Source organism: Artemia sp. Qi Xiang Cuo, chromosome 4 (assembly GCF_049724085.1).
Source record: "Artemia sp. Qi Xiang Cuo chromosome 4, ASM4972408v1, whole genome shotgun sequence".
NCBI lineage: Eukaryota > Metazoa > Arthropoda > Branchiopoda > Anostraca > Artemiidae > Artemia > Artemia sp. Qi Xiang Cuo.
Genome location: NC_142797.1, coordinates 11,482,830 through 11,493,882, shown reverse-complemented (window position 1 = coordinate 11,493,882; position 11,053 = coordinate 11,482,830). Strand labels below are relative to the sequence as shown.

The window sequence follows — 11,053 nt, the reverse complement described above, 5'->3', positions numbered from 1 at the left end:
TTCCGCCTGAAAGTCTGGGGTATCAGCCGCTGGACTATACAAACACAATAGTAATTGTTGTTTAGCAAATTGAAGCTATTTTCGACGCAAGCAAATTCCCAAAAATCTTGATATGTGGTTTTTGGAAAACCGGGAAGGAGTTATCAGATTGAGCTGAAATTTTGAGGATAAGATCCCAGCCCTCAGGAAAACTTACCCTACAAATTTCAGCCCTATAAGACCATGGTACAGGGGCAGTGGTGGTGGGAAATAATAACATCGGCTAATATAGGAAAACGTGGTTTTTCGTAAATTTAAATCCGGGGGTTAATTTTTTCGGTCTGAAAATAACAAATGGCCCTAACAGGTTGAATTCTGCTTTGAATGAGTCCTCATTCAATCGGATCCGGTGCCAACGGTGGCCCGTGGGCGTGGATAAGAAAAAAAAAAGAAATGAATTTTAAGGGGCTATATTTGGTTTTCTGAAAACAGGGAAAGAGTGATCTGATTGAGCTGAAATCTTGCGAATAAGCTCCTGGGTTCTAGGACAACTTAACTTCTAAATTTCAGTCCAATAGAACACTTTTAAAGGGGGGCTGTGTTGGGAGGGTCCAAACTTCCGGCCCAGTTTACCCCATGAAGATAAAGTCGGAGGAGGATGAAATTTTGCAAGTTTCTTAGTTTGAGCTTGGGCTACGAAATGCGATTACCGCCGTCTCTCTGCGACCTCTAGGACCTGAAATCGGTTAACATTGTCGTGGGTCGCCTCTTTATAGAGGCACAAGTGTGCCTCCTTGATAACCGGTCTGAAATCTGTAGCCAATGGCCTGAAAGATAATTTCTTAAACCACATTGGTTTGCCATAACGGAAAGAAAGAAAACGATCAAAAATGGGGTTGTTAAAGTCCAAAAGAAAATACTGAAGAAACACACAAAGTAAATATTTCGATAGAACAACCGCCTCTCTTTTTCAGCGCGAACAAAATAATATAATCAAGGGAAATGCCGAAGAGAAACCCCCCCCCCCAAAAAAAAAACACGGATAGTCAACAAAACCAATAAAAAAAAAACAGCCAAAAAAATTAAAAGATAAATGAAATTCAATAAAAGACCGAAAATTGTAAGAATTTAAATCAAATATCTAGCAACCATAAAGTGAGTCATTCGCCAATATCTGCGATTTGCACAAAATCCAAAAAATTCTGAACTGCCATCGGCGGATAGTAAGGAAAAACTGAGAAATAAAAGGAAAAATTCATTCACTCAAACAAACGAACCAGCAATTAAATAAATTGGAGAACTAGGTCACCTGATTTTTGATTTTAAGCATAGCATTTCTTGCAGATAACCTTTGGGACCTAAGGAGTTGTTGACGTGTTTGATTATTTGATTGGGAAGATGGTTCAAGGTTTATTTAAGGATTGTTAAAGTATCAGCTTCCCTTTGGGAAAACTGAAATACGACTCATTTATTCTAAATCTCCTGAATCTCTGTTTAAAGCCAGACCTAAATATTGGTATTTATAAATTTCAACAGCTTCTCTGTAATACTGGGCATTACCTTTGTCAGTATTTTTGTTTGGCCTTTAAAAACACAATTTTTGATCGTTTTCTTTCTTTCTGCAAGAGTCTACAATGTTTTTATACCCGACATACCTTGTATTTTCATCCCTTTAGAACCTGTACACACCATGAAACAGTTTCTCTTTTCTGCGGTGAATTTGTGCTCACCTCGTATATTTTGCATTTTCGAAGAAAGTTGCTTATCACACCTCGTATAAAGAAAATTGGAGTCGCATAAACCTCCTATGAGCTGCTTATACAATTTCAAGTTGTTTATGGTAATTAAAATTTATATCAACGTATATACGATTTTTTTCTGAGACATGTTGAAGTTTTTAGTATTTTTATCAAAAAATCGGACCCTCAAATCAGCTTTCATTGCCTCCTCGACAATTTGCTTTTTTCATGATACGAGGTGTGCACGCAGCAGCCGCGATAAGTAGGCTGGAAGGCTGGAAACATTGCGCGTGCGAAGGCGGCACTCCAGCTTCAAAATGAGACAAAATGTTCCAAAATCTTCTCAGGGAAATTAGTATTAACTTGACTCTTAAAGTGAAGTTATCATCGGAAGAAAGTAAATTTTCTAATCAATTTGGAAATGTAATTTAGGATTTAACTGCATATTCGTCGTGTAAGGATTTGGATATATATTGGTGTCACTGCAGTGGTTGATCACATCTAAAGGAAACATGTCAAATAAATACAAGTAGTTGCATTAGATTCTTTATTTTATATTCCTTCTAAATATAATTTTTTGATTTTCTGGCAATGCACCCCGCCTCTTTAAGGGCAGGGGTGGATATGGAATTAGGTAAAGTTCTTGAATTGGGCCCTTGCAGAAGGAGACATGCTGGAACAAAAATGGACACATCTGTAGATAGCTTATTTTCTGCTTATTTCCATGGCCTGGCTCGCGTTATTTATAATTCATCTGCAGCCCCCTCTAATGATCCCATATAACCTGAGGCTATGCGATGAGGTAGGTTAGTCACGAACGCAGGAATTTTATCATCAAAAGGGACCAATAATATAACTTATGGTAGGAGGCAAGAATTAAAGCAAAAAAATTGATAATTTGAATAAGAAGTGCGCAGATAGTGAAGAAATTGGGATTGTTTGGGAGGGGCTCTAGCCCCTAGGCACCCTCTGAATATACCCATGAAATAGACTAGCACATAATATCTTCTGCGGGGGAGGGGGGTACTTCCCACTACCTGGTGTACATCTCAGAACGCCAGATGTGTCACATAGTTCCACCACGCTTGGCTTACTTCTGCCATGATTGGCACACGGCACTTCATGCACAAGATTTATGAAAGTGAACGCCCGCTCGATATTGTCCGTTTCTTCTCTAGCCAGAATCACTAAATTATCGGATCCAAGCAAAATAGATTTGGGAAAATTTTCGGCAGCTCATATTATTGACTTACGAATAAAGTAAACATACCACTCGATGCCTTTTTTATGCTCTTTCCAAATATAAAAATCATTTTTGTCGGAAAGGAATTTTACCCACAAATTCAGGGAATATATTTGCACATTAGGGGGGTGGGGTAAAGTTTATTTTTGATGCAAATGAGAGGCAAGTTTAAACTATACCCCCACCCCCTCCCAATGTGCAAATATATACCCTGAATTGGTATATATAGGGGTGGGGGTAAAATTCATTTCTGACAAAAATGATTATTGTATTCGTAAAGAGCATAAAAAAGGCTTCGAGTAGTATGTTGACTTTATTTGTAAGACAATAATACAAAGTGCCGAAAATTTACCTAGAATTGAACCTTTTCATAGAATGGTTTTTTCATAGAATGCCTCCTATCACCTAATGAAACGCGCCTTGAGCTTTTTTAAGGCCTAGTTAATCGAAATAATTAACATTTTCAACAAGAAATCTTGCAAAATATACTCTTAGTTATATTTTAGCTTGTTTAGTTGTTTTTCCTTTTCCAATATGTTAATAATTTTGGTACTTTTGTCTTATAGCCACCACACTTAAGATCTTGCATCGCGAACATGAGACAATTACCGATTTTTATGGTCTTTATACCAGATTAAACAAAACAAAAACAGTTTTTTTTAACTGAAAGTAAGGAGCGACATTAAAACTAAAAACTAACAGAAATTATTCCGTATATGAAAGCGGTTGTCCCCTCCTCGACGCCTTGCTCTTTACGCTACTCTTTACACTTTACTCGCTCTGTTCATTAATAATATGGTAATCAGTCAAAAATCAAATCATAAATTTTTGTTCTGTGAAAATAGCTTTTGACTGTGATATTGCTAGACAGGGTCAGATCAAGGATGGGGGAGGGGTTGCAAAAAAATCTTCCCTGAACTTGTATTACCCGTATTTTTCCTAATTTTGCTTAAGTCAGGAAAAAATTATCAGAAGGGTGGGGTCAAAACGGGTTTCCCCTCCCCCTGGACACAGTCATATTGCTAGATGCTAGATTTTGAATTTGAATCTTCGAAAACCAGAAAACTTGGTGCAAACATCTTAGTTTACCTTTGTCAAAGGAAATAACTAATATAAGCATACAATTTATTTATTGCACATATATATTAAACAAAGTAAATAATGGAGAAGAAACATAAAAAATATATTGATAAGAACCAAGAACCTCAACGAGGAAAAATCCCATGCAGAGTAACATTAATGTAAAAAAGTGGGAGGGGGAATCTGTATATATATATATATATATATATATATATATATATATATATATATATATATATATATATATATATATATATATATATATATATATATATATATATATATATATATATATATATATATATATATATATATATATATATATATATATATATATATATATATATATATATATATATATATATATATATATATATATATATATATATATATATATATATATATATATACAATAAATTTACCACAACTTCTCCTCCCGCTCACACCCCTTGAAGTATCAAACTAAAATATAATAAATAATAATAATATCAAAAAATTCTAAACATAATAATAATAAAATGAATCTAGTAAATAAATTTTTAATCCTTTAGATATTTTTTTACGTTCTTTTTAAAGGATCCGAGAGACCTGTATGATTTCAGCTCTTGCGGAAGTGCATTCCACTCTCTAACACACGGAACTATAGGAGAAAATTCCGACCTAGCTGTCGGTGTCGGGGGTATGTAAATGTCTGATGAAGATCGTGTATTTAAACTATGGATTTGTGATGCTAATGTGAATAACCCTTTCAATGGTGATGGGAGTGTCCCTGCAAAATATTTAAAACAAAAACGGTGCAAGATAGTCTGTAAAGTGATGCCATTGATAGTCTGTTCGGTGCTGGGCCTAAAATTTGAAGTACTTTGTTGTGAAGTTTAGTCTCTGTAAATGTGTCTTGAAATTAGATTGCCAAACTTCTGAATAATATTGAATGTGAGGCTTAATAATTGCATTGTAAATCAGGATCAGTATTTTTTTAGGGAATTGATGACTGAGTTTTCTCAAGATTCCAAGGTTCCTTGAAAGCTTCGTCTCGACACTTGCTATGTGGTGTCTGAACGAGATGTTTTCGTCGATTAAAACCTCTAGGTATCGAACGTGTCCTTTTTCTGGTCTCTTGATAAGTCCACGAGAGGTTTCAATGTCAATCACATCAGGAGCCAGCGAATCTATACGTGAAAAAAATGGAACACTCGATTTGTCAATGTTGATGACCAGACGATTTGCGTCCATCTACAGGTACGTTTCTTCAAGAATGTCTTGTAGCTTCGTTTTGAGAGACTTGATGTTCCAATCTGAGCTTGCCATACCGCAAATGCCGCTAGTTCGTTCTCGGCTTCTACTATAGATCCCTGCATCGTTTGTGGGTGACATAATTTGCAGCAATAAGGGATACGACTTGCAGGAGTCAGTACTTGCTGAAGATCATTTACGTGAACAAGGAAACAATACCGGTCCTAATTTAGAGCCCAGTGGCACCCCGTAGTTAACTAAGATATCATTTGTATGGTCATTTCCTGTGTATGTAAATTCGACGATTTTCCAGGTAAGACTTAAACCAATCTAGAACTTGGCCACGAACTCCAATATGATCCTAGTACTATTTCTTGGTGGATGCTATCAAACGCTTTCTTAATATCTAGAAGCACAGCTGCAGGTAAAGCACTCGAATCTAGTATTTTGTTTACGAATAAACTTAGTGAAGTAAGGGCGTCTTCGGTTGAATGACCAGCCCTAAACCCAAATTGGCGGCTGTTCAAAAAGCCTTTGGCCTCTAAATATTGGTAAAGCTGGTTTTTCATTGGCGTTTCAAAGACTTTCAATAAAACTGAGGTATTATCCTTGCCTTTTTTAACATTTCAGGAAAGACCCCTTTATCTAATGAAAGTTTTACAAGGTAAGTTAGAGGCTCAGCAATGGTCGTCACTACTGCTTTCAGTGCCTTTGTGTGGACCAGGTCGAAACCTGAAGCAGAAGAGCCCTTCAAATTTTTTACAAGTAATTCGAGCTCACCTGGTGTTACAGGACTCACTGCCATTGATTTCATGCACTTCGGGCCAAGGTATTCTTTGTGTTATTTAGTTGTTGTCCCGATGGAATTTGCTCTGGTCTGGCCGATGTTTGCGAAAACTGTACTCAGCAATGCGGCAACCTGTGCAGATTCGGTAATTTCTTCACCATTCACGACCAATTTCGCTGGTAATGTTGAAGACTTAGTGGTTGGCCGTAGTACCGACTTGATAATTTGCCACACTTTTCGATCATCCTTCCCGCTTTCCCTCAGCTTTTGGTGCAGGTAGCCACGCTTTGCTCTTCGCAACCCAGTCCGAAGGACTTTCCTGTATTGCTCATACTCCTCTAGCCGCGCTAAGCTCGGAAAGCGTCTATACTCTCCCCAAAGGTGATTGTTCTTATTCACACAGGCCAGAAGACCATCCGTCATCCAGGGGCTAATTGGCTGTTCTTTTTGTCGTTTATTAGTTCTCGGGTTCTCACGCAACATCTACTGTATACATCCAAGAACGTCGAGTGAAATGACTCAAATGCTTCGTTTACATCTTGAATCTCCATTACGTTATCCCAGTTTAATTGTTCTAGTACCTGTTTTAAATTCTTCAAGTTTTCCTCTGTTAAACATATAATGGGTATTATGGGGTTGATTCGTGACCTTATCCTAGCTGGTTCTGAAAGAGCGAGTGTTGCATGAATGGGGAAGTGGTCTGATGTGTCACTGACGAAGACTGCCATCGACTCTGGGAGCAGAGAGCTAAATATGTTGCCGATGAGTGAATGCGTACTCTCAGTAACCCGTGTCGGAATCGTAACAGCAGGGTATAGGCCTGAACCTGCCATATTATTTAGCAAATCTGCTGTTTCGGCCGTTAGCGGAATACTGAGGTTAATATTAAAATCTTCCATGAGAATAAGCTCATTTTTTCGACACTCTGCTAGCTCCAGAACTTGAGCCATATGATCCATAAACTGAGACATTGACCTTGACGGAGATCGATAAATTTCACCCACAATAACTTTTTTATTTGGGAACAGCCATACTTCTAGGAACAACACCTCGAAAATTCCTTCAATATTTCGTGTAAGGTCTTGCCTAGTTTGAACCGTGTGTGTGTCGCGGATATATATTGCTATACCACCCCTTTTCATCTGTTTTCTGTGAAGAAAATGGATAGTGTAACCTGGAATATCCAAAAGGCTTTCGGTTTGTTGTGTAATAAATGTTTCACATAGGCCTATACAATCTGGCCTAAGCTCCTGAATAACCTAACCTGAGATAACGTTTTTTGGCCCTTCAAACCCAAAAAACTAAAGTTTAATTATTTTTGGTGTGATGAGGTGTAGGATGGTGAAAGTGTGTCCACTAAGGAATGAGTACATCATTTGTGACGGTCCCGTATGTATACGAGATGATGGAGAGGTCGGCTACACCACGAAGCTAGCCAAGTTAATAGTATATACATAACTCCAGCATGAAGCAACTTTGCTCAGTTGCACAATATCTTTATTTATTCACTGATTTTTCACAAATTTCTCACATTTGTAACTTAAATGAGAACGATTCCAGTATAATGCTTAAAAATTTCACTCTTTTTTGTAATTATGAAAATGACTTTTCGTTTTGGCCTCGACAGATTTAAACTTCACAACGTCAAAATTGCTAACTTTTCGTACACTAAAATGTATTCAAGTTCTTGGAAAAGTCCTGTTTTCATTAAATACATTTTGACTCCGAAGGTAAACACATAAAATATATTCAGAGACGCAAAAATGACAGAGGATTCTAAGGTAGTGGCGTTAATGATATTTACTTTAGTTAGCGGTGGATACAGGGGCGGAGACAGAAGTTATGTTCGGGGAGGCACCGATAACAATTTGGCTCCCACGTTGATTTTTTTTTGCCCTTCCGATGCTATAATTAGTACAATCTTCGAATTTCTAGGGGGGGGGGGTTATTCCCGTAGAAACTGAAAAATTCGTTATTTTATGTAAATATACAAATGACCTTTCGTTTTGGCCTCGACGGATTTGAACTTTACAACTTAAAAACTGCTAACCTAGTGTAAACTAAGATATATCTAATTTCAGAGAAGAAGCCCTGTTTTTACTAAATATATTTTGGCCACGGAGGTAAAAAGATAAATTGTATTCGGAGAAACAAAACTATCAAAACTTCAAAGTCACGGAAGCGTTAATAATGTTTGCTCAAATACCGGTGGATATATTTGCTTTAAAAGTATAGTAGCCACATCTAGGCCAAAAATGCTGTTTACTAGTAAACATTGTAATCTGGCAAACAGTAACTTCTGACGTATGAATAAATTGTCTATTGCAGTAAAAATAAATAAGTTGGTTTTATCATAATTCCTAACAGTTAGTATAATACGCTCCTAATAGTTAGTAAAAATAAATAAATTCAATTTTATCATAATTTCAAATATTTAGTATGTTTTGCTTCATAATTCTCATTAATTAGAAAAAATAAGTTTTTTTTAACTGAAAGTAAAAAGCGGCATTAAAACTTAAAACGAACAGAAATTATTCCGTATATGAAAGGGGCTGCCCCCTCCTCAACCCCTCGCTCTTTTCGCTAAAGTTTTTTATTGTTTTAAAAAACAGCGTTGTGAGACAGAGTCAAACATTTGCGTTAAAAGCGGGGGATTGAGGAGGGGGCAGCCCCTTTCATATATGGAATAATTTCTGTTCGTTTTAAGTTTTAATGTCACTTCTTACTTTCAGTTAAAAAACTTGTTTTTTATTTGATTTCCGAACGTTTTTGAGTTAATGCAGCTTTTATTTTAGTTCACCGTATATGAATAATCAAAACGAAATTTGCATATTAATTTTACTTTTTTTTGGCTAAATGGCTTTCTCGAAATTTTGTTCTGACATAACTTACAAATTAACTTACGTAACGAACTGCTATATTCGTATATTTTTATTTCGTATATTAGGGGGTTCGCCCAATAGTCAATATCTCGCTCTTTACGCTAAATTCAATTTTTTTTCCAATTCTTTAAGAATCACCCCTTAATCACAAAGGCTGTTAATTAAAATAAATAGCTCTGATGAAAGTACAAAAAAACTTCAGCGTAAAGAGCGAGGTAATGAGTAGGAGGCGAACCCAATCATATACGTATTAATTTCTGTTCGTTTTAAATTTTGATGTTGCTCCTTACTTTCAGTTGAAAAAACTCTTTTTTTATTAGTTAATTTCTGATCTTTTTTTAAATAATGCTGGGAAATCCGGAAACCCCTTCATAGCATGTCCCTTCCCCCATGAAAACTTCCTACATGGACTATCAAAACGTAACAAACTCGCATCACAAATAAACACGCATCCGTGATCTTTCTTCTAGCAAAAAATACAACATTCCACATTTTTGCAGATAGGAGCTTGAAACTTCTATATTAGGATTCTCTGACACACTGCATCTGATGGTGTGATTTTGATTAAAGTTCTATGATATTTAGGGGGAGTTTCCCCCTTTTTTTGAAAATAAGGCAAATTTTCTCAGTCGTGTATGTTTTGATGGGTAAAACTAAACTTGATGAAACTCATATATTTAAAATCAGCATAAATATCCGATTGGTTTGATGCATCTATTGGTATCAAAATTCCATTTTTTGTAGTTTCTGTTACTATTGAGCCGGGCTGCTCCTTACTTACAGTTCGTTACCACGAACTGTTTGATTAACTAGTCTGATATGATTTTCTTCGCTTTGATCGAGCTGAGGTGACGATTTTTTCTCCGAATGGTTTCAGGATGCAAGCCAAGCTCATTCCGAAGCTTAACTCTGTTGAATTCGAGAGCATCCCAAATATTCTGTCTGAGTTCAAGACTTAGTTTTTCCCACAGAGTTTTCAAAACCCAAAAAGGTTGTTATTTCGAAAACTATTGATTGACTTGGATATTAAAATTATTTATGCCAAAAACTATGAATTATCATTATGAACCAACAGCATATGAGAAATAAATACAAAAAGGAATCCCAACCTACGAAACAGCAAAAAAAAAAAAAGTTAGTAGAGCTTATGTACAGAATTCTGGGTGAAGTTTCGAAAAAGGCAAACAGGTTTAAAAATGGCAAGGAAGATATTGATAATTTGGGATATTGGAACACCAGGGTGTTAGTTTTGCGCACAGGAGGTGGTAAATTTCCAACCCATTTGATTAGATGAATTGGGCGGGGCAAATCAAGATGAGGTACAATAATGAATAAGTGAAATCCGCTAGGAATACACACTATAAACAAAAATATCTAGAGGCAATCGAAGATAAGGCTCACATGACAATGTTTCACCAAAAATGCATAATAGGGGAGAAGCAATCTACCCTGTCTTTAGTAGCTTCAATTCAAAAAAAAACATGGAGGGGGGGAACTATTTTACATAAATTCGGGGAATCAAAGTTTTCGTTTTGTCAATTTGTTCAATGAAAATTCCAAAAAAGGCATTTTCATTCAAAATTCTCCCAGTTTTTTTTTTATTAATCTAGAGGGAAAGAATTCTGGTTGGAATATACCCATTGCCCCAGCAATTAACGCAAGTCACTATATTTCTTTAATTTATCAATGTGTTAGTAACATGTCCAGCGTAGTTGGCGCTATAGCCTCAGAACAAAAGTTCCAGCCAATAGTTCCCAAAATACACATCTTTTTAGACTTCTCTCGCAATTTTGCAGCGCGCCACAAACTTATAGTTGAAACCTCAGGAATACTACACAACACTGCAGTTTATCAGTGATGTAAAATTAGGGCATGCCAAAGATAAATTGCGATAAGCATACACAAAATAGTCCATTTTTAAATATTCATAAAAATGTAAAAGTCATACGATACAATTTTTTGCACGCAAACTACACTACGCAACACCACAGTTGCTTCATTCAAATTTTTGTTGATTCGTTTACAAGTTGAAAAGGTGAAAAATAAATTCCAAGGATCACTTTTGTTAAATACGTTCAAATTATGAAAGTAAACAGATAAATTTTAGCCA

The 11,053-nt window shown here is 36.1% G+C and overlaps 1 protein-coding gene across 2 annotated transcripts in view; it reads left to right on the top strand.

Annotated features, from left to right (window-relative positions):
- Positions 1-2,108: 2,108 nt before the first annotated feature.
- LOC148952781 (fibroblast growth factor receptor-like 1) overlaps positions 2,109-11,053 on the top strand; it is a 187,974-nt gene continuing 179,029 nt past the window's right edge. For both annotated transcript variants that reach the window (XM_089088086.1, XM_089088085.1), the window contains exon 1: positions 2,109-2,247. In XM_089088086.1, the coding sequence (XP_088944212.1) occupies positions 2,231-2,247 (17 nt within the window). In that variant the 5' untranslated portion in view covers positions 2,109-2,230. The remainder of the gene's footprint in view (positions 2,248-11,053) is intronic.